General features: G+C 52.4%; 1 protein-coding gene across 3 annotated transcripts in view; it reads left to right on the top strand.

Moving 5' to 3' along the window:
* Nucleotides 1-22,201, top strand: part of EPHA8 (EPH receptor A8) — a 51,061-nt gene extending 28,860 nt beyond the window's left edge. For all 3 annotated transcript variants that reach the window (XM_023940340.2, XM_086860526.1, XM_086860527.1), the window contains 14 exons: nucleotides 5,107-5,262; nucleotides 6,100-6,435; nucleotides 8,501-8,625; nucleotides 8,765-8,927; nucleotides 9,660-9,756; nucleotides 10,441-10,508; nucleotides 10,960-11,085; nucleotides 11,869-12,054; nucleotides 12,623-12,684; nucleotides 13,042-13,251; nucleotides 14,865-15,014; nucleotides 16,693-16,883; nucleotides 18,273-18,428; nucleotides 20,029-22,201. In XM_023940340.2, the coding sequence (XP_023796108.2) occupies nucleotides 5,107-5,262; nucleotides 6,100-6,435; nucleotides 8,501-8,625; nucleotides 8,765-8,927; nucleotides 9,660-9,756; nucleotides 10,441-10,508; nucleotides 10,960-11,085; nucleotides 11,869-12,054; nucleotides 12,623-12,684; nucleotides 13,042-13,251; nucleotides 14,865-15,014; nucleotides 16,693-16,883; nucleotides 18,273-18,428; nucleotides 20,029-20,143 (2,141 nt within the window). In that variant the 3' untranslated portion in view covers nucleotides 20,144-22,201. The remainder of the gene's footprint in view (nucleotides 1-5,106; nucleotides 5,263-6,099; nucleotides 6,436-8,500; nucleotides 8,626-8,764; nucleotides 8,928-9,659; nucleotides 9,757-10,440; nucleotides 10,509-10,959; nucleotides 11,086-11,868; nucleotides 12,055-12,622; nucleotides 12,685-13,041; nucleotides 13,252-14,864; nucleotides 15,015-16,692; nucleotides 16,884-18,272; nucleotides 18,429-20,028) is intronic.
* Nucleotides 22,202-23,298: the final 1,097 nt, after the last annotated feature.

Below are 23,298 nucleotides of genomic sequence, written 5' to 3'. Positions count from 1 at the left end.
CAGGGTCCTGCTGGCTTTGCTAAGCGAGAAAAGCAAAGTTTTGGGTAAAAAAAACTCCTCCTGTTCCCCCTTCTGAAAGACTCAGGGGTACAATGGGGTATGAAGTGGGTTAATTGTGGGAAGAAGGGCCAAGGAGTGGGGAAGTGATGTGAGGTGGAGTCTGGGGGATAGGAGACAAGCTGAGGGGTGTGTGGTGGGTTCTGTTGGGAGTGGGAATTGCTGTGAGCTGTGCAGGGGGGCTGCAGGGTGGGAGTGGGGCTGTGGACAGGCTAATGTGGGGACCAGAGGTGACAGGGATGAGGCAGTGCAGGGACAAGCAGCACAAGGAGGGTGTGTGAGCACCAGCAGGGCCGTGGATGAGGCATCACCTCAGGAGGTCACTGAGAGCACCAGCCCAGCCAGGCCCCCAAACTCCCTCCACTGAACAGCTCAGAGCTGGGCTCACCTGGGATTGCAGGGAAAGGGGAGCACAGCCCTGCTAAAACAGAGAATTTTGGGCAATGAGGCAAAGTGCCTCATTTTAAGACATGACTGAGAATAACCTGCTTCTGTTTCAGTGTCTGTGTCATATGGGAGCTGAGATTTGAGGCATGATGCTGAAACTGGATTGAAAGGAGGCTGGGATTTTCTGTGCTGGCTTGTGCAGCCTGGGGGGCTCTGGGACTGGTGCCTGTCTCTGGCTGTCACAGTGGCTGTGACACCTTTATTTCCATCTCTATCTCTTCCCAACATGGCCAAAGGGAGGCACGTGGCTGCTCTTCTGCTGCTTGCAGATGCCCAGATCTGTTGGAGGGTCAGGAAGGGGGGCAGCTGGTGGCACCAGTGTCACAGAGCTGCCCCATGTCACCCCCAGCCATGCCCTCATCCTGCCTGGGCTGAGGACAGAGCCAGGAGAGGGTGACATGGGGGCAGCCAGCCCTGCTGGAGCAGCCCTTGGTGGTCCCACCAGGGCCACCTGCAGAGCGCTGCTCCCAGGCAGCCACTTGAGAGGGAGAGGAGCAGCTCGTTCCCTGCTAGCGTATCCTGACAGGTCCATCCATCATCTCTTGAGCTCTGCCAGCTTATTAGCAGATGTTGTCCTGTCCCCAGAGGATGGAGAGGGAGTGAAACAAATGGATCAGACTCCAGATGGCTGGCAGATCCCTCCACGTTCCCTGTTCCTGAGACAAACCTGCTGCTCCGGGGTCTTTTGGGCAGGCGAGACGTGAGAGCGGGGCTGGTGAGCAAACCAGGCAAGGTGTGTGGTGCAGGGTGGGGGGATCAGTGAAGCCCCATGGGATGGACCCAGACGGGTCTGGGGTGATCACTGGGACTCACCTGTGTGATTCAGGGCCAGAGAGGAGCTCTGCCATGCAGGTTGAGCGCTGGGTTTTGTAGGCTCTGCTACCAGGATCATCCAGGGGTTTGGGCTGCAGAGAAAGTGTAGGAGAGCAGGGTTTGAGCTGAGTGAAGGGCTGATCCTGTCCCACGTGCACTGCAAAACCACCCTGGGAGTGAGACCAAGCTGCAGGGACAGGCAGCCAGGGCTGGCTGTACAGGGGGTGGCACTGGGGACACAGCAGCGCTTCTGGTGGCTCACAGACAGGCAGGACCCGAGATCCTCACACTCAGAGCAAGTTACATAAAATTATGGGAATAAAAGAAACCTTCACCTTGCCCAGAGCTGCAGGCAGCACAGCAACCACTCTGCAGCTCTCTGCTGGGTGGCTGCAGATTTGGGAGTCTTCACAACCAGGGCTGTGGAGCCCAGTGTGCTCCAGACCTGGTGCATTTGATTGAATTTTTCCTGCTGGTCAATTCTCTGCTGTTTGCTCTTCCCAGAGCTAATCTGGGATGTTCTGCTCCTCCACATGTCACGAGAGAGCTCAGTCCAGAGCAGGACATGCCTGGCATTCTGTACTGCAGGTATCTCATACCTCAGCTGGTGCCCTGCTTCCCTCTGTGAAAAACAGAGTAACTCTTCAGGATTTCTGAAAAGTTTAATAGGGAATAAAATAAGAGTATAAATAGAGAATAAAAAAAAAGTCCAGTGCTGGGGTGCTCCTGGCAAACAGCCAAAGAACACACCTAGATTTGAAATGGTTTTCTTTATACTGTATCATCCCTGAGGCTCATGCATATTCATATGTTTTCTTAGCCAAACTTCCTTGGGAACTCTTGATATTCCAGGTTCTCTTCTTTTTTTTTAATTTGATTTTTAATTTAATTTAATCTTTTTAAATTGATTTTTAACCTCTGACCTGCCTGCAGGACATTCTATAGATAAGGTCTTCCCATGTTCCTGTCCTGTTACTTCACACTCCAGATGATTGTGTGTCAGTTCACAAATGTAAGAAAAATTAGTGTTTTTGCACCATTCTTTAAGTTGGTTATATAGAGGTATTTTTAGTCTCTATTTTTAACAGTTTGCTAATGCCTTTGACACAATGAATATAATATAATATAATATAATATAATATAATATAATATAATATAATATAATATAATATAATATAATATAATATAATATAATATAATATAATATAATATAATATAATATAATATAATATAATATAATATAATATAATATAATATAATATAATATAATATAATATAATATAATATAATATAATATAATATAATATAATATAATATAATATAATATAATATAATATAATATAATATAATATAATATAATATATAAGCTTTTGCATTTATAGATTAACGCCCTCCCTGCATGCTCCTGCTGTCCAAGTGCCTGGAGCTGCCTCCCAATGGCTCTGCCCTGGTGCACAAATTCACCTGTAATTTGTCATTTAGTATAATTTTCCCCCTGAGTGCACCTAAAATAATTGTGACTCATTGCTACAGGTAATTAATGGGGTTTTTTGCAGCATTAAATGCTAAGTGATTACAATTGCTCCATGAAAATCTGCTGCGCTTCGTGTTCCCATCCTTCCTGCTGCCTGTCTCTCCGTACCTGATTTCTCTGCCCTTAATTAAATAGTGGTGAGGGGAACCACTCCAGTGCCTCTGGAATCACAAATCCCTCTTTCCTGCATGGCTAGAGATGGTTGGTGGTGGTTTTCAGGTCCAAGGGACATTCTCACAAGTTAAAGGCAGCAGTTCCTGACCTTCACCTGCCCAGCACCGACTGGGGCTGTCCCATCCGTGCTCATGCAGTGTCTCCACCCTTTCCCTAACAGAAAAAACAGGAAATTTTTCTTTCTTCTGATTTATTCTGGAGTTTGGTTGGGGTTTTTGTCCCTACCTTAGAACAGGGTGTATCTGTGCTCATCTCAGTCTTACACCCAAAACCAAAGGGCTGCAGACTGGAGGGTGCTGCATCAGGGCCACTTGGCAAGGGCAGAGTCTCTGAATCTCTTGGTATCATCAGGACCTGCCAGCACCAGAGCCTGCCAAATGTCTTGGTGCAGCTGCAAAAAACAGCAAACCTCTCCTGAAATCTGCAGCCCCTGAGTTCTCTCCTCACCTGATGCCCTTGAGGAAGTGAAAGGTGCCAGAAGAGCTGGGGAACAAAACCAGCTGCAATTTCACATCTGCCTTCCCTTGCACCCCAAACTTTGAGCATTTCTGCTCCTTGCCCTGATGCCCTTCGGGGAGTGGAGGAGCAGAAATTTAGGAGCAGAGTCTGGAACTGCTGGCCTTTGCTGTACCAAGATGTGACAGCAGTCTGTCACCTCTGGCATGGGCAGCACGTGTCCATCCTGCCAGTGGTGTCACTCCCCTGCTGTTAATAGAGCATTTGGTGCAAAAGTGCCACAGAAACTGGTGCCAGAGCCTGGAGAGGGACCAGCAGGTGCTCCCCACACCAGGGATGTGTGACTGGAGCACTGCCTTCAGCTGCCACTGCCAGAGTAGCTCAGTTCTAAAAAGGCCCTTGTGTGGTGTGTGATAGGTGGGATGTGCTGGTAGCATCAGTCCAGGGAGATCCCTGGCAGGGAAAGGAGGGTTGTTAATAAGAAAGGAAATCAGCACCTTGAAACAGAACAAACAGCACGGAGGGACCCAACCCGCTGAGGATGCTGGATCACAAAAAAATCCCTTTTACATGCCTGAAAGCAAAGATTGAGGCTGTATGCAGATCTGGCCACTGGAGGTAAAGATGAGAAAATGAAGGTATTACTACCTCAGTGGGAAAAAACAGAGATAATTCAGAGTCAGGAATAATCCTTGAATCACTGGAGCTGCTCCTAAAAGTACCTCATGAGTGCAGGGACCCAGACAGAGCCTGCTTTCTCTCATTTGGAATCTGAGCCTGCAGGAGAGGGCAGATCCTTCCACCTCCAGACAGATACCTGACATGCCACATGTCACTCTTGAACAAATCGATTTTTTAACGAGAGACGAGCTGTTTGTTTGTGTGACAAACGATGTGCCCGAGGGGCTGCTGGGAGAAGGGGGTAGGATGAAGCAGAGCGATGCCAGACCTGCTGTGGGATGAGCTCCTGCATCAGGAGGAGGCAGAGGAATTGCAGGCAGGTTGTGTTGTCAGAAAAAAAACCCCCTTTTTTTCCAAAAGAGGCTCTTTCCTTATAGTTCTGTGCAAGGGAACTTGTTGCTCTGTGTGACAGCACCCCAGGGTCTTGCAGAGGGACATGCCCCATGTCCCAGATGTGGAGATTTAATTTCTGAAACCTCCCACATAGACACTTTTGGGAACCTGGGCACCGCCGGTGTTTGTGGCAACCTCCATGAAGTAAGGTCTGAGCTGTGAATTTCCCCCATAAATATTATTTTGGAATAACTGGCAATAGATTCCCAGTGCTGTGTGGTGCTTTGATCCCTGCAGTGCTCTCTGCCCCCAGGGCTGGGCAGCAGGCACAGGTGCAGGAACACCTGGAGCTTTGCAGGCAGCAGAGGCACCCACGTTTGCCGCTGAAGCAGTTGGGAGTCAGGCTGGCAGGAAGGGCAGCTGGGGGAGCAGAAGTTTCCACAGAGCCCTGTTTCCAGCTGGAGGGGACTCAGCCAGGTGCAGGGGAGAGAGGCTGGTTTCCCGTGCCCTGCGTGAGAACACAGCTGAGCTTTGTGCTGGTGGGATGCTCTGAGCTGTGGGGTGATCCTCATCCAGGCACATCCCTCTGACCTGTGCCCCTCTCTCCGCAGCCTGCCAGCTGGGATTTTACAAATCAGCCCCCGGGGACCAGCTGTGTGCCAAGTGTCCCCTGCACAGCCACTCGGAGAGCCGGGCAGCTCGCGTGTGCCGCTGTGACAGCAGCTTCTACCGCGCCGTGCAGGACCCCCCCTCAGCTGCCTGCACACGTGAGTACCCCCCGAGTATCCCCTGAGTACCCCTGAGTACCCCCTCAGTATTCCCCAAGTATCCTTGAGGACACCCTGAGTACCCTCTGAATACCACTGAGTACTCCCCATCACCTCCTGAGTACCTGAGTACCCCGAGTACCCCCCGAGTACCCCCTGAGTACCTCCTGAATACCACTGAGTATTCTTGAGTACCCCCTGAGTACCTCCGAGTATCTCGAGTACCTCTGTACCCCCTGAGTATCCCCTGAGTATCCCCTTAGTACCCCTGAGTACCCCCAAGAAACCTTGAGTGCCTCCTGAGTACACCTGAGTACCCCAAGTATCCCTTGAGTACTCCTTGAGTATCCCCTGAGTATCTCCTGAGTATCCCCCAAGTATCTCCTTAGTACCCCTGAGTACCCCCAAGAACCCCTGAGTGACTCCTGAGCACACCTGAGTACCCCCGAGTATCCCCTGAGTATCCCCCGAGTTTCCTGCCTGCCCTGTGCACCATTTCCAACACTCCAGCATGTCACCTGAAAACTCAGCTTCTGAGCTTGCTGACATGGTTTTCTAAAGACTTTCCCAGGACAGTAACTGTAGAGATGTGTGCATTCCTTCTGTTACACGTCTTGTGATGGACATCTCTCATGGCCAGTGCAGTGGGAAAGTGTTATCCTGACCATCCAATCCCTGGCTGTGGTCAGAAACCTATAAATCCTGGGAGGAAAAATAAACTCTCTCTTCTTTTCACCACACCTCGACCTGTGTCCGTGTGACCTATTCATCTTCAGCGGCAACACCAGCAGCCCTCACTCTGCTGGGTTCAGCCCCCAATCCCTGTTTCTCTTCCAGGGCCCCCCTCTGCTCCCGTCAACCTGATCTCCAGTGTGAATGGCACCTCGGTGACGCTGGAGTGGGGCCCGCCGCTGGACAAGGGCGGCCGTGCGGACGTCGTGTACAACGTGCGGTGCCGGCGCTGCGCGGGGGCCGCGGGGCCGTGCGAGGCCTGCGGCAGCGGCATCCGCTTCGTGCCCCAGCAGATGAGCCTGGTGCAGGGAGCGCTGACCGTCACCAACCTCCTGGCACACACCAACTACTCCTTCTGGGTGGAGGCCGTCAATGGAGTCTCTGATCTCAGCCTGGAGTCCAGGAGAGCCGCGGTCGCCAACATCACGACAAACCAGGCAGGTAGGAGGAGCAGACTGGCCCTCCAGGCTTGGCCCGTGGGGGTGATGCTGATGTTGCTCCAGCAGTGTCCAGAGCCTGGTTTGGTGATGGGTTTGAAACGGGAGGCTGTCCTCTCTGCTGCTGGAGCTGGGTCAGGGAGCTGGGATGGGCTGGGGACAAGTTGCTGTCCAAGGTAACTCTTACCCTTCTCTGCCTCTGCTTCGTGGTGTGCTTTTCCCTTCTCTGTTCCCTTCACTTGAGCTTGCAGCCACTGTTTGAGGCTCCTTTTCTGCAGGACACAGAGAACACTTGTTATTGACAGGAGCACTAAGTGGAGCATGAATGTTTCAGGCTGATCCTCCAGCCTTTTGTCCCTTCCCAAAGGGTGAGGCAGCAGCTCGTGCTCTGCTCTTATCTCCCACCAATGCCAGGCCCTGGCAAGTGACAGCAAGGTTTGCTGGGGAAAGTCTCTCCCATGCATGTCTCACCTTTGCAAATTCCTCACTGCTAAATGATGTTTCCCCAGGAAATTCCTCTGAGCAGTGCTCCAGCCCAGGCAGGACAGGCCTTTGCTCTGTGACACTTTCCCGTGGAGCACACTGCGGGCAGAGAGATCATTTGGGCAGGGTCTGACCCTCCTTGTCAGTCCTCCAGTTTGAAATCATCCCACAAGAACTTCCCGTGATGCTGAGCCCCTTCTGCTCTCGTGACAGGGGTAGCAGTGGGAGAAACTTGGGGAGCCCTGCTGGATAGCTCGTGGCTGGCATGAGAACAGGTCCCTTTGTCACTAATACCAGCCTGTGAGGAATGGCTCAGTCCTGCTGGCTTGATCCCTCACAATCCCTCCAAGTGCTGATGAGCTTCAGATGGAGATGCTCTCAGGAAATGCTGAATATTCCCATTTCGACCACTCAGCTGCAAAATGGATTCTGAGCAGGTGCTGGGAAGGCAGCGGGGTTGGGAATTTGGTAGTTCAGCTACTCTGCTCCAGCTGCCCTGCCCTCCAGGGGGCTGAGGGACCCCGACACTGCATGGGGGGACCCCAGCACTGCATGGGGGGACCTCCTGGTGCTGGTCACCCTTGTCCCCCCAGCCCCAATGGCTGAGCATGACTGAGGCAGATGCAGCACAGATTCCCTGGGCAGTTTGGAGTAAAGGTTTTGCCCATGTTTAACTGATTCCCAACCTGTCCCATCTCCCCAGGGTGCTCTGTACCAGCAGCGTTTTCTGCTGCTCAGAGGAGCCAGCCCCAAAGAGCTAAAACTGCTGCCTTTCAGTCCCTGGGTGCCCCACTGCAGCCCCTGGGGCCTCTTTTGGCCTCTGTGCTGCTCTGGTGACGCCCCTGCACTGCAGCCATGGCTATGGCAGCTTCCCCAGAGCTGCCACATTCCCATTTTTCACCTGACAGTGAAGCTCACAAGTGGGGCCTGAAACTTTCCCATGAGTCAGACTGAGTGCCTGCAGCTGGCCATCACAGCACCCACTACACCCTGGGGAACTTCCAGTGGATATTTTCCCAGCAGGAAAAGAGGACACCCAGGGACAGTTCATGCATGGCTACAGGTACAAGAACTGATTCAGAGGCTCAGCTCAGGACTGGGAAGATGACAAATATCCCAGGGCAGTAGAGCACCCCCTGCTCTAGTCTGTGCTCAGACCCTGACCACACTTATCATCTGCCTTTTCCCTCTTCCTCTGCCCCTCTCCCCTCACCCCAGGTAGAACAAGAGGGGACAGAGTGCTTTAAGGGATCTCCATGACCTGCAACCACACTGGTCCTTCTCCTTTCTGGCTCCAGATCACAGCAAATCACCAGTGTCCCCTCCTGCCTGTGCTGGGCCAGTGCCCTCCTCTCTCATCTCCTCAGAGCTGCTTTACTCCATGGCAAAGACACTGATGCAACCAAAAACAGGGAAAGCCTCTTTGCAATCCCCATCACAGCACTCATCTCCACATGGCTTTATTTAAACCAGAAACCTGGTTAAAGCCAAGGGTCCTGCCTGGGGCTCTGGTTCCACCCTTCCCTGTTATTGTCTCCTGCTGCCCCACCTCTGCAGGCACCTAACCCGCTGTGTCTGGTCCCCAGCCCCGTCACAGGTGGTGGTGGTGCATCAGGAGAGCACAGGCCAGAACAGTGTCACCCTGCTGTGGCAAGAGCCAGACCAGCCCAACGGCATCATCCTGGAGTATGAGATCAAGTACTACGAGAAGGTAACGCGAGCTCGTTTCTCAGAGAGGCCCCTGCTACCAGCCAGCCTCGCTGGCTTCTTCTTCAGAAGTCTTCTCCTCTGGAAGACTTTGTGGTCGCTGTGCTGGTGCAGAGAAGGTTTTGTTGTGGATTTTCCCCCAGGATAAGGAAATGCAGAGCTACTCAACTCTGAAATCCAAGAGCACCACTGCCACCATCTCTGGCCTCAAGCCTGCAACCCGCTACATCTTCCAGGTGCGGGCTCGCACCTCTGCCGGCTGCGGGAGGTTCAGTCAGACTGTGGAGGTGGAAACGGGCAAGCCGGGTGAGTGTGTGCAGGTGTGGGGTGTGGGAAGGGTGGGGCAGGGAGCATGGAGCCTGGTGATGCCCTTCTCCACGGCCACTGTTCCTCTGCCACACAGGGAGGGGGCCTGGAGGCACATCCCCTGGCGTTTCACCCTGCAGGGATTGCTCGAGGTTGAATTCCTGATGTGTTTGGAACAATACGAAGCAGACTCAAATGGAAACAGGGTTTAGGTTGGATAATAGGAAATATTAGGCTGTCCAGGACAATGGTAGAGTCACCATGCCTGGAAGTGCTCGATGGATCTGTTGATGTGGCACTTGGAGACATGTTTAAGTGATGGCCCTGGCCATGCTGGGTTGATGGTTGGACTCGGTGATCTCAGAGGTCTTTTCCAACCTTAATAATTCCACGATTCTATGTTTATACATTAGAAAGAGGGAGGAAAGATGCAGCAGTTGGGGCAGGGAAGAGCTGGGGAGGTCCTGAGGCTCCGATCTCCTCCCTGTCCTGGTTTGCTGTGTCACCATGGCTTTCTCAAATCTCTCTTTGGTTTCCCCACGTGTAAATGGTCCCTGCACGCTGGGAGAGGCCCAAACTGGGAGTAGGTGTGACAGTACTTCATCTTTGAAGACCATGACCCCATTGCCAGCCCAAGGGTTTATCTTTGAAGACCTCAGGGTAGGTACATGGCTGAGCCCAGCAGTGCATTCCCCACTCCAGCTCACCCCCTTCCTACCCTGCTTTTCCCAGTGTCTCTCCGCTACGACACGATGACGATTGTCTGGATCTGCCTGACGCTCATCGCTGGCCTTGTCACCTTGCTGGTGGTTCTGATCTGCAAGAAGAGGTAAGGCTTTTCTGGAGGCCAGTGGGGGTTTCTGGAGGTCTCCAGCAGGGACAGGAGGGATGGGAAAACTTGGGCACAACTCTTCTCCTTTCAGTTTGCTCAGAGCATAAGTCCAGGATTAATAAGCAGCCAAGAGAATTCACCACTTTCACTGAGGCAGAGCTGGTTTCCAGATCTCCTCCTCATGCCAGCAGGCTGAATAGTAATAAATCAGTATTTTATAAAATACATATTAATCAGTATTTTATAATATATATATTATCTATATATGTAATATATAATACACAGAATATCAGTAGCACAAGCAATAGCAATACCAATACCAGAACTGCTACCAGTACAAGAGCTGACTGGATGGACTGGTGGGTAGGTCAGGAGAGGAGGGATCTTTTGTACAGCAGACAAATCTAAGGGAGATTTTGTGCTCTGTATGAGCGTGGCTGAGCCAAGCACGTGGAGCACACTTGCTTTTAGCACTGCCAAGGCTGGGAGAGCACCTGGAGAGCACTTTGAGCCAGACCAAAGTGTCAGCCCAGTGAGATGCAGGGATGCAGCTGGTGGATGGCCAAGTGCTTTCTCTGGCTGCCCACAGCCCCAGCCTGCACTGCCTTCCACCCTGCTTTTGTAACGTTTGTGGGAGTGAGGAATGGGGGCTTCTCTTCTGACCCTTGTCCTCCGTGGCAGGCACTGCGGGTACAGCAAGGCTTTCCAGGACTCTGATGAGGAGAAGATGCATTATCAGAATGGGCAAGGTAGGACACTCTCTGGGAAGGACCCCAGGATGGGCAGAGATGGACTGTTCCTCTCTGACACTGCTGTGGTTTCCAGGGGAAGCGTTTTGTATCTTGTGTCCTTCTGGGAACGTGTGTTGGGAAACTTGTGTGGGCGATCTGATCGCAGGGGCATCCTGGTTGTGGGCTTGGGAAGCTGAACAGCGTGCACTGAGAGTGCAGCAGGATCACCCCAGAGAGCAGCAGGCCAGGGGCAGAGGTGGGGAGTGATGGAGTGGGACAATCACATGGAGAACACCTGGGCAGCCAGAACTGCTCTGAGGATGCTGCTGGGCCAATGAGTGACTTAGGGCTCCTTGTGCTGCATCTCCACGGCTCCTCAGCCTGTCCTGCCCCTGCTGCTGGGTGTTCCTCCTCCCAGCAGGGCTGCCTGAGAGTGCTGATCTCCTCTCTCCACTTTGAAACCCGGCAGTGAAATTCCCTGAGTCCAAGTTCTACGTGGACCCCCACACATACGAGGACCCCTGCCAAGCTGTGCACGAGTTCACCCGTGAAATTGAGGCCTCCAGGATCAAGATCGAGAAGGTCATCGGGTCTGGTGAGTCCTGGGGCCCAGCTGCCTCTTTGCATCAGGGAAATCTGAGGTTGTGCAGTGCCCCTGGCCCGCTGGGATCAGAGCCGTGCTCAGCAGGGCTTCATCTGCTCCTCATCCTTCTGAGATCAAAACCTTGGAGGGACTGGGGGTTTGGGGGGCTGAAATAAACCCTTTGGAGCAGCCTGGTGCAGGGGGCTGCTCGTCAGCAGGTGTGGCACTGGCGGCTCAGGCTGACACAGCAGATGGCTCAGCCTGTCCCCATGGGTGTCCCAACGTGCACCCATGAAAAACCTGGGCTGACAAGATGCAAATGAAATTGCAGAAAAGCAGAATGGTTTTCAGGACAAAAGGGAATTTTTATCACAGGAACAGGGGGCTTTTGGGGAGGCACAGTGCAGAGCTGGAGATGGAACTTCACCCGCAGCATCCTGAGGGCTTAACCCAGAGGAATGATGAGGGTCATCTTGGCTGCTCTGAGACCCTCAAATTTGTTCATTAAAAGCAGGAAAGCAAGTGCTACTGTAATCTCTGCCCTTGGCGCAGGCAGGCACCAGACAGAGGTGGTTTCTGATGTTCCCACCCTTCCTGAACTGGAAGTCAGAGCTGAGCAATCCTTTCAGAGGATTGAATCCTGGAGGGGTTGGAGGGGACCGAAATCCAGACTGAAACCCAGGGGGGCTGGGGCGTGCTGTGAGCATGCTGACAGACTGGAGGATTCCCGGTGTTGGTGGCTGAGTGCAAGAAGCTGAGGAGCTCTGTGTGCCCCCACTGTCCCTTGCCTTGCAGGGGAGTCGGGAGAGGTGTGCTACGGCCGCCTGAAGCTGCCAGGGAAGAGGGAGGTTCCCGTGGCCATCAAAGCGCTGAAGGCAGGCTACACAGAGAAGCAGAGGAGGGACTTCCTGAGCGAGGCCAGCATCATGGCACAGTTTGACCACCCCAACGTCATCCACCTGGAGGGGGTGGTCACCAGGAGTATGTGGCTGGCAGGGGAGGGAGTGCTTGGCGGGGCAGAGCTGGGATGCATCTCCCTGTGGGGGTCAGAGCTCCCTCTGGGTGTGCTCCATCCTTCACTGCCCCAGTGGCTTTTCAGATTTGTTTATTTACCTGGGACAGCCACCCCCTTGCCTTCTCTTCCAGGACAAACTTCGCTGTGGCAGCTCCACACCACGCTCTGCAGTGTCCTCCAGACCATTTGTTGGTTTGGGAGATGTCCTACTCAAAGACATTTATTTTAAAAGGCTGCCTGTATTGAATCATAATTCGAAGTCTTCCTCCAAAAAAGGCACATTCTGATGCAAAGCCTTACACTAATGGCATGCAAATTTCAGCAGGGTAACAAAACTGACCCAGCCATATCAACAGCACCTGGAGAGAGGGGTACCTGTCTGGGTTGTTGCCACATCCCCATCATTGGGCCAGTCTGAGGGGCTGCAGAAGACCCACAGACCTGAATTCGTGTCTCTCCCAGTAAAAACCTGGCACTGGGCTTCCTGGAGGAAGGTGACTTCTCTGCTAACTTGACCTCCCTTGTCTTCTGCAGGCAAATTGGTAATGATTGTTACTGAATACATGGAGAACGGCTCGCTAGACACCTTCCTCAGGGTAAGGAGCAAGCTGGTGTTTTCATTCACTGCACGTCCCCCGGGGCTGGTTCCTGCTCCTCAGCCTCACAGCCACTGAAACCCCAGTGCTGGAGGGAGCTGTGGGTGCTGGGCTCTCACCTCTCCAGCAGACACGGGCGCCAGGCATCGTGTCTGGCTCCCTGCAGTGACACTGCAAAGGCAGGGACAGCTGCCTGAGCACGTGTCAGAGGCACTGAGAGGGCAGGAAACGGGCAGGGCACAAGCAGAAGGCACTGGGGGTGAGGGGGTACTAAGCCAAAGATGAGAGGTGCTGGGGGTTTGATGACAGGACGGTGGTGAGCGCCACGGAACAAACTCTGGGTTATTTCCTTTCCAGAAACACGACGGGCAGTTCACCATCATCCAGCTGGTGGGGATGCTGCGGGGTATCGGGGCGGGCATGAGGTACCTGTCTGACCTGGGCTACGTGCACCGGGACCTGGCCGCCCGGAACATCCTGGTCAACAGCAACCTGGTGTGCAAGGTGTCCGACTTCGGCCTCTCCCGCATCCTGGAGGACGACCCCGACGCTGCGTACACCACCACGGTGGGTGGCTCAGAGCACTGGTGGCTGCTGCCCCAGGCCACTGCCACATGGGAGAGTCAGAGACTCTCAAGTCAAAATTGGTAGGGCAGGAATGGCGATGTCACCTCCCGCTGATGTCTGGGCCAACATCTCGAAGCCAAAGAGCTCCTGAGCCCTGATGTGTTGTCCTTCATGTGGGGACATCCCAGAACGGAGTGTGCAGTGAACAAAGAGCAGCAGGATGGGAGGGCAGGGAGTTACCAAACATCCCCATTGCTCCCATGGGTGCAATCTCAGCAGGGCTTCATCTGCTCCTCATCCTTGTGAGATCAAAACCTTGGAGGGACTGGGGGTTTGGGGAGGGTGAAATAAACCCAAACCCTGTGTCCTCACTGGAGTCCCTCCCTAGGCTGTGTAGCTCCATCCACTCCTCACTTATCCTAGAGCCATCAATCCACAGCAGGGTATTCTGGTCCACCCTTCAGCATTGTGGTCACACACTGGATTTTCCACCTGACTCTGCCTCATTCATGGATGTGGAAAAGGTGAGAATTGGTTCTGCAACCTGTGGTTTTATTTCATGCAGGACACTTTTGTCATGTTGAGATTTTTCTGGCCAACCTGGCAGCTCCGTTTTTTGATGTCCTCCTCCATGGGACATTATCAGAAGCAAAATTAAATACATTTTCATGAAATACATAGAAAATATTAAATAAATTTCTGGTGCTTTGAGGTATCTTGGTGCAGTAAAACCCACCAGAGCTGGTTGCTCTGGAGGAAGATTGGGTAGTGCATAGAGCTGAACCACAAAGATGCAGTGTCAGAGTCAGGATCTCTGGTGAGCTCTCAGTCAGGGAACCCTGCAAATCAGGTTTCTTTTGTGTTCAAAAACTTGAGCTCCTCCTGTGTTGTCTTCAACATGCTCAGGAGATTGCTTCCCCCAAGGAACTCTCCCAAAAGACTCATTGTTCATCTTCAGTCCTTATCAAGGCATGTGCCAGAGTGGGTAGGACCCTGCTGGGTAGAGGCAACTCTCCCTATACAGGTATCCCTGAATGGTGATGGCACACCATTCCTGCCCCAGATGCTCTGGGAAGCCCACCCGATGTCCCCTAGACTGCAAATTTCCTCTTAAGATGGCTGGCAACCACATTTCCAGCTTAAAAACATTCTTAGTCCACACATTGCTGATTTTTGTCAGCATGGTCCTTTAATTGAATGCATCTGCTTTTTCAGTCCTTGCCTGTCAAAGCAGGGAAGGACAGGGAGCACATCCCATCACTCTCCCTGTCTGCTCATGTCAGGCTCTCCGCTTGCACACAGAGTCAGCTCTGTGCTTGTGTGCTCTGGTAGCCCAGGGCTCCCCTTCATCACTCTGAATTCCTTCTCTCTTGAGCTGGGGGACCAAATTGTGCATGAAGACCTTGTAAAAGAGCACAGTGTTCTCCTTGCTCTGCTGGAAACACCTTGACGTCGTCCTTCACGTACACCTCTGGGCTTGTCTTGTGCAGATTACCTCCTCAGTCCTTTTCAGAAGATGCCACCCCAGTTTATCACTTGTCCAGCAGCTGTCCCAGAGCTCGAGGTGCTGAGCCCTGCCTGCTCTGAGCCTCCACTCTCGCTCACTTTTGCAGGGGGGGAAGATCCCGATCCGCTGGACAGCCCCCGAGGCCATCGCGTACCGCAAGTTCTCCTCGGCCAGCGACGTGTGGAGCTATGGAATAGTCATGTGGGAGGTGCTGGCCTACGGCGAGCGGCCCTACTGGAACATGACCAACCGCGACGTGAGTGCTGCCAAACCTCCTCCTGCCCTCCCCAGGCCAGCCTGGCAGGGCAACAGGGGCCCAAGGATCAGCTCCTGCCCCTCCTCACATCCCCACAGGGCTGTGCACAGGGTGTGCATCCCCTCTGCGGTGACTGCAGCACATCCCATCCCTGCCCTGCACAGCCTTTGCCTTTGCAGTCCTGGGGCTCCCAGGAGTGACCAGAGCTCATATCTAGATCATATATCATATATAGATATCATATATCATGTATCACATATCGTATATCATATAAAATATATCACATATCCTATATCATATATCACGTATCCTATATCATATATCATGTATCCTATATTATATATATATCATATATCATGTATCATATATCATGTATCATGTATCATATATCATGTATCACGTATCATATATCATATATATCACATATCCTATATCATATATCATGTATCCTATATCATATATCAAATATCTTATATCATATATCATGTATCATGTATCATATATCACGTATCCTATATCATATATCATGTATCATGTATCATATATCACATATCCTATATTATATATCATGTATCATATATCATATCATGTGTCACGTATCATATATAATGTATCATGTATCATATATATCACGCATCATATATCATATATCATGTATCATATATAATGTATCACATATCATGTATCCTATATTATATATCCTGTATCATATATCATATATCCTATATCCTATATCATATATCCTATATCCTATATCCTATATCCTATATCATATATCATATATCATATATCATATATCATATATCATATATATATATATATAGACCTACCTGTCCCGCTCCTGGGGACTCTGACCTAAGTTCCCCGCGCAAAGGCAGGCAGGGAGTCACTGCCACGCTGGCTGTGTGCACAGTGGCTGTCCCCAGTGCTGCCTTTCTGGAGAGATTCAGCACATGTTGTGTGGTATTTCCCAGCCCCTGGGATCCCCTGGGGTCTCTGCAGCCCCACTGCACCAGCCTGGTGCAATGCTGGGCGTCCATCCCTTCCACTGCCCAGGTGAGGCTGCTGAGAGCCTCAGGCCAGCACCACCCAGCTGTAGGCTTTGGGCTTGTCTGGGTTTTGTGGAGCCACTCTCACCTCAAGAATAGCATAAAATCTGAAGGGAAAAATAGATTATAATCCTGACCACAACCTGAGGGCAAAATTTCCAAAAGGAGGGTGTAAAATGAGTATTTGGGCTCTGCAGGACCACAGGACTCCTTTCCTTACCTATGAGTATTATGAATCTCCCCCTGTACTGGGAGTCCCTCTACATTTTTTTTAATTTTGTGGTGGTTTTGATGACAGCAGGGTATGAATGCAGTGGCTTACATTACCTCCTCCACACAATTCCTTCAAGCAGCGTTTCCTCCAGCCTGGCCAGTGCCACTCCCTGGCTGTAGAGAAGCTGAGCCTGAGCACAGCCCTCGTGGCTTGTCTGCTGGAGGGGAGCTGCAATATTTTAGGCCACTGGGCCACTAAAAACCCTGATTTCCTGTATGTGTGCAATGTCCAGCCCTCAGCCCTTCACTCGTTTAGCACGAAGCTCGTGCACAGCCCCCTGCTCCCCATCCCATGGCCCCGGCAGCTCTCACGGGGTTGGGGCGCAGCTCCAGGGTGGCTTGTGGCTTCCTCGCAGGTGATTAACTCTGTGGAGGAAGGCTACCGCCTGCCTGCCCCCATGGGCTGCCCCACCACCCTGCACCAGCTCATGCTGGACTGCTGGCAGAAGGAGCGCAGCGAGAGGCCCCGCTTCTCCCAGATCGTCGGCATCCTGGACAAGCTGATCCGCAACCCCGACAACCTCAAGTGCACGGGCACCATCAACAGGTGAGGGCTCCCCAACCCCTCTGTGAGCAAGGGCTGGTGACTTGATGCTGGTCAGAGCGTGTGGGTGGCAGGAATAAGGTGTTGGGGTCAGAGGTATGGGATATGTGCCCTTATCTGTGGTGCCTGGCTCTGGCACCCAAAAGAGCTCTGAGTTTCACAAAACACCATGGAGACAGCTTGTTGCTAAAGGACACAGAATGATTCATACAAACATGTCTCAGTGGGATGACAGGAAAAGAAGAACTTTGTTTTTCTGACTCCAGTATTTATAGATTCTTGACAATGACCAGGGATTGGATAATTAAGTTACTACCTTCCCAATCACACTGGTCATGCGAAACGTCCATCAAAAGATGTTTCTTAGAAGGAATGTGATAAACATTTATGTTTATAGTTACTTTCCTGGGAAAGTGGCTAGAACTATGAAAACAAGATCAGAAGGTTTAGTTTTCATGGCAACAACAGCTGTTAAAGTTGAGAAACTGGGAATGTGAGTGTGTAGAGTTTTTTTAAGTCACTGGGTGAAAAAGTTAGAGTTTAGGGTTTAAGCTATTTTAGAAAATAAGAGACAACATGGAGGATTTAGGGTGTTGTCCCTTTCTTCTTCATTTTCTTCTTCTAAAGGTTTTTGGGCAAAAATGAGTGATTGGATAAAGAAATCTGCAGTGCAGCACACAGGTCATTGGGTCACTAAAATAAATAACTTACTTGTCATTTGATTATTGGACAAATAGCCATATAAAGGACCTCGAAGAAGTTCTTTGTTTGCCATTTTGCACCTCTTTATCTTAGTGTGTGTAGCTCCTTGTACTCTGTATTTATGTAATATGGGTAAGGAAAGAATAAACAACCAAGCCTGAACAAGAGAAAAAAGCCTCTCTCTCTCTCTCATCAGCCTCAGTCCTGGGGAAAAGACATGACAAGACAAAAGTGGAGGGGTTGGAATGTGTCCAGAGAAGGGAAAAGAGCTGGGGAAGGGTCTGGGGCACCCTGGCTCCAGACTGAGGGAGCTGGGAGGGGCTCAGCCTGGAGAAAAGGAGGCTCAGGGGGCCCTTCTGGCTCTCCACAACTCCCTGACAGGACCAGTTGGCCACTGGTCCCAGGGAATGAGGGACAGGAGAAGAGAAAAATCACCTCAAGTTGTGCCACAGGAGGTTTAGGTTTGATATTAGGGAAAATTTTTCATGAAAAGGGTGGACAGGCCCTGGCAGAGGCTGCCCAGTGGTGAAGTCACCATCCCTGGAGCTGTGGATGAGGCACCTGGGGACACCTGATGATCTTAGAGGGCTATTCCAACCTTAATGCTCTCCTGATTCTGTAGGAGGATTCACATGGCCCTCACAGCCTGGACCAGCCTTTCTCCTCTAACCCCTTGTGTTCTGCTCCCAGGTTCACCCAGACACGCTTGGACAGGGGTCTCCTCGACCTGACCAGCTGCTTGACTGTGGAGGACTGGCTGGACTCCATCCGGCTGGGGCACTACCGGGACAACTTTGCCATGGCTGGCTACTCCTCCCTGGGCATGGTGATGCGCATGAACATCGAGTGAGTAGCGGAAGAAAGAGTAGCAAAAAATTGCCATAGTTTATGCTGCTTCATGCCCATGGAATTAACAAAATTGAGGAGCTTTCTCTTAAGAGAAATTAAAATTTTTCCATCAAGTGGCAGTGCAGTTGTAGGAGTAAATGTAACTAGAAATAGGTTCCTTTGAGATGGAGCTTGGGCACCGCGTAAAACGCTTTTACCTGTCAGGCACTTGGTCTTTATATGAAATGTTGGATTTCATAATAGATATATAAAGTGTACATAGCTGTACTTACAAGCCTATTTGTACATCTCTTCTAAAATTTAAACATTAGATGTGTTGTCAAAATGCCACAGCTCTTGGCTAACATTTTAATATAAATACTAGTGCAGGTACCAGCCCCAAACAGTGACTGTCCTGCCTTAGCTGGCTCGTTCTAGTTGGCTCCTGGTACCAGAGACATCTCCAGAGAAGGGGTGTTGGGACTTGGGATGATGTCCAAGGCTGTGCTGAGCTTTGAGGGGAGGTGTGGGAGTTGTTCTGAGAGGCTGTGAGCTCCAAGTCACCTCTGTGGTGGCTCTCCAATGTCACCATAGGCCCACAGGAGGTAATTCAAGTGGCAAGGTGCTCCAGGAGGTCACCTAACCTGAGCAGGGGCAGGCAGGAGCTTGCTGTCTCCTTGTGCTCCTCATCTTTTTTTTTTTTCCCATGCAAAAGGAGTCTCTGGGCTGGAGTGTGGCCGTGCTATTCTGCACAGCTTCTCTAGGATCACAGAAACAATCACAGCTGGGCATTCCCTTGGAGTTTTGTCAGACCCCCTGAGCACAGAACTGCTCAGGGAAGCCAGGAGGGAGACATCACTGGAAGGTCATTAACACATGACCAAGGGTGGGTTAAGTAAGGAGAGCTGGAGATCTGTCTCTGGAATTTGATCTCCCACCTGTCTAGGGAATTTCCAAGGTGGAGGATCCAAGCAGTAGCAGAAAAGAAGGCAACTGTGCCAGCTCCTGCCCTTATACCTGCTTACATCCCTCATCCCTTGCTGTTACCAGCAGTGACAGGGCTGGCACTGCTCAGCCTCTAAAGAGCCTTGATCCCTGTCCAAATCCTGTCCAAATCCTCTCCCTTGATCCCTGGAGCTGCTGGACGTGGTTCCTGGGCAGGGAAAGGGAAGGCAGAGAGACAGAGACAAGAGTTGTCATGTGCATTGATCGGGGCTGTGCATGGAGCCTTTGCTCTGGGATTGAGCTGATAGTGATCCTTGTTTCTCATGCACATCAGAGAATCTCTTGAATGGGGGAGGCTCATCATCCATCCGTCTTTCTGACTGGGTTATCTGAGGGCATCTCACTAAAACTGAATCCAATTTCACAGCATCGATTTTGTCACCTACCAGCCTGTCTGGAGAGCTCCTGCTCCCCATGGGGCTGTCACAGTGGCCTTGTCAGGACATGCCCAAGGGAATGGCAGCGTCTCTGTCCCTGGGAGGACGCCCATGGGCCCTCAGCCTTGTGCTGATGGGCAAGTGGAGAAGAGCCAGGTTCCTGGGCTGGCCCATGGGGTGCAGTTGTTTCCCTGGGGCCTGGCACGGGTGTCTTTGACAATATCTTTGTTCTCCAGGGATGTTCGGAGTCTGGGCATCACCATGATGGGCCACCAGAAGAAGATCTTGAGCAGCATCCAGGCCATGAGATCCCAGCTGCTGAACACAAATGGCCCCAGGAGACATCTCTGATCACCAGCTCTGCAGAGCTGCAGCAGGCATTCCTTAACACTTACCCTGGCAAAGGGGCAGCAGGGTGGTGAGCAGGAACAGGGGCACCAGGAGCTGGAGCCCTGCCAGCACCTCTGGGATTTCAGCATCGGTGCAAGCGTGGTTATTCCAGATACCTTGGTGGTCCTGGTGCCTCCTTGCCCACCCTGAAGGGGAGAGCAGCCTTCCAAGCAGACACATCATGACTCTGCTGTTTCCCTGTGGGGCTGGGGGTCTCCCCACAACTATGCAGGTCAGGAGATAACCCCTTCACCCCGTGGGACGGTCCCAGCTTCTCCTGCAGGTGGAGGGGTGTCAGACACATCAGCAATAACCAAGAGCAGCGTGCTGGGCTCCCCGTGGCAGCAGGGAGCTCCTTGGATCTCTGAACTGAGCAGGGCTCCACACACTGCACTCAGCAGAGACAGCCCTGCTGCCTGGACCTCCTGAGCTGCACCAGCCTGACGGTGACTTCATGGTCCACCTCTACCAAGAGCAGCAGGGCAGGGGACAGAATACAAGGGAACAGCTGGCTCTGCCTTCACACCATGCTTCCCAGCTTGGAGGAGAGCTGTCCAGGGCCTTCTGCTGGGGATTCAAGAATCCCTGGAGTGCTGCAGGACACTCTCCACCTCTTTAATCCACCACCTCCTCCATGGATCCAGCACAGCCCCCCAGACAGCCCAGATGTATTTTCTAAGGTCACAAGCTCAGGTTTCTCTGCCAGCAGAATCGTCCTGGCCTTCCCCAGAACAGAGAGGAATGGGAAAGAGTGAATGATGGAGAGACAGAGAAACAACTCTTTGTTCTTCTGTTGCCCTAGAGAAACCCCAGAGCTGTGCCATCAGCGGGCTGCCAGCGCCCAGGGCTGCTGGATCACCTGCAGAGAAGGGTCCTGGCAGTATTTCCAGCTGCGATCACAGCATCCTGAGGCTGGGGCAGGGGCTCTGGGCACAGAGGATCTCACTGCTGGTGACCCCAGCGTCTGGGAGAGTGGTCAGGAGCTTGGGTGAGCTTGCCTGGTGCTGAGCAGTGGCCCCCAAAGATGTGTGGAGCTGGTCTGAGAGGCTGAGCTGGGTGCAGAGGTGCAGGTGAACTGGGGAGCGGGGCAGGCTGTGGGCTGGGAGTTTCCTTTTGATGTAAATACAGTTTTCTATGGGTTTGGGGACTGTTTTACTGAAGTAGGATGTTAAGTACACAAAATGGTCTCAAAGCACAGAAGCCTCAGTCGTGGGGCTGAACTCACTGCAAAAAAAACAAACAAAAAGGTCTGCTGGGAGCATGGCTGGGGTGACAGGAGGGGAGAGGGACTGGAGGGAGCCACACTCCCTGCCCACTCCAGCCTGGCCACAGCAGCCTCATCACGGGCACAGCAAACCCAGCATCACTCCAGGGCAGGTGCTGGTGGGATCTGGCTCCTGCCAGGCCTGTTTGGGCACAAAGGGGGGGTGGGGGGCGGGTTAAAGCCATTTCTCAGCTGCAATAATCCTGGCTGAACCAGCCTGTCCAGGGCTGGCTTGGCTTTCCACGCAGGGCACCTGTGTCCTGATGGATTCTCTGACTATGGCGGGCACTTTACTTCTTCCTATGGAAGCTCTTTGTAAAGGGGGACAGATGCAATGTGTTGTTTCATTTGTATTGCACCCTGTGTCCTGCACTCAGCCCTGGCACACTCCCTCCCCACAGCCAGCGTGTGATGGAGCTCAGCCCAGCCCTGCAGCACAGGGGGCTGGCTGCTGGCCCTGTCCTCTCTTCCCAACATTTGGGACTCGGTCACGGACGCTCTGGTGAGAGCAGAGGTCAGACCAGTGCCTGACACCTGCGTCCTTGGGGTTTGCTGGGCAGCCCCAGCCAGGTGGGCTGCAGGATCTGAGGCTGGGAGCTGCCAGATCGCCCCTTTCCAGGTGGTTCACGAGTCAGATCCTGCAGCCTGGGGTCACTGGGCTGCTCCTGGCTGTGGGGATGGTGGGGCAGGGTTTGCCTTTTATGTTCAGAGTGTGCACTTCCTCCTGGACAATAAAAAAATCCCTCTTTCCGTGATCCAGCTCCTTGCCTGTTATTGTCAGTGGGCTGCACAGAGCTGCCACCACTTGCAGTGAGGATGGGGGACACCCCAGCTGCTTCAGGGGGACCAGCAGTGGGGTGCTCAGCTCATCATCCCCTCCCTGGCTCCAGAAAGCCTCCCACCAGTGAAGGATGCTTCCCTGCAAAGCAGGAGTGTCCGTGGGGACAGGGAAGAGCCAAGAGAATGTTTGTAGGCTCCTGGGGGAGCCCCAAAACCACCAAGTCACTGCTATGTAGGAGTGGATATCTCGTGTGCAAGGGCTCCTCTGAACCTCAGGGGTGTCTTGAAGGTTTTCCTAGACTCAGCCTTACCTCCTTCTGCAAATGCAGAATTATTTTTTTAGAAAGAAGAAAAATTAACACCAAAAAAACCAATCCAGGAACACCTCAGTTCCTCATCTCCTGAAGTCTGAGATGAAATATGTTATAGGTGGGCTTGCAAAACTCTCCCTGCAGGTGTTCACTGCCCTTCAGTGAAGGATTTACCAGAAAATGAGTTGCAGGAAAAAGAAAGGACCATTTTCAGGAAATGCCCTAAAAAATGCCCAAAAGGGCCCCACAGCACAGGGTGGGGTTTGCCCTAAACCTGTCCCTCCCTGCTCACACACTCCCAGCCTTTGCCAAGCTCCAAGGACAGAGCTGATGGTTCACTGGCCCCAGCCCTGCTCCCATCCCAGAGGTGAGGAAAGGCCATCCTGGCTGCCCAGGGCTCTGACAGGGCTCTGACAGTCCTGCAGCTCAGCTCATCCTGCCAGCCCAGCCAGAGCTCCCTTGCTCATGGTCCCAGCGCTCTCCCTGGTGCCCCTTTAGGGAGCATTGACCCCCAGGCTGGACAAGCTGCTCCTGGTCAGTGTCCCCTGTGCTGAGGGCTGTGCATTCCCCTCCACCTACCCCAATTCTGTATTTACATTCCCCATCAATATATCCCTGACTCTCCCAGACCCTTCTCCTTTACCCAGAGAAGTCCTGGACTCCCCATGCCTGGCAGTGCCCAAGGTCTGGTTGGACAGGGCTTGGAGCAGCCTGGGACAGTGGAAGATGTCCCTGCCCATGCCAGGGGGACTTAAGATGGG

This window comes from Cyanistes caeruleus, chromosome 22, assembly GCF_971803275.1.
Source record: "Cyanistes caeruleus chromosome 22, bCyaCae1.hap1.1, whole genome shotgun sequence".
Taxonomy (NCBI): Eukaryota; Metazoa; Chordata; class Aves; order Passeriformes; family Paridae; genus Cyanistes; species Cyanistes caeruleus.
The sequence above is the reverse complement of the archived record's forward strand: the minus strand, read 5'-3'. Positions and strand labels throughout refer to the sequence as shown.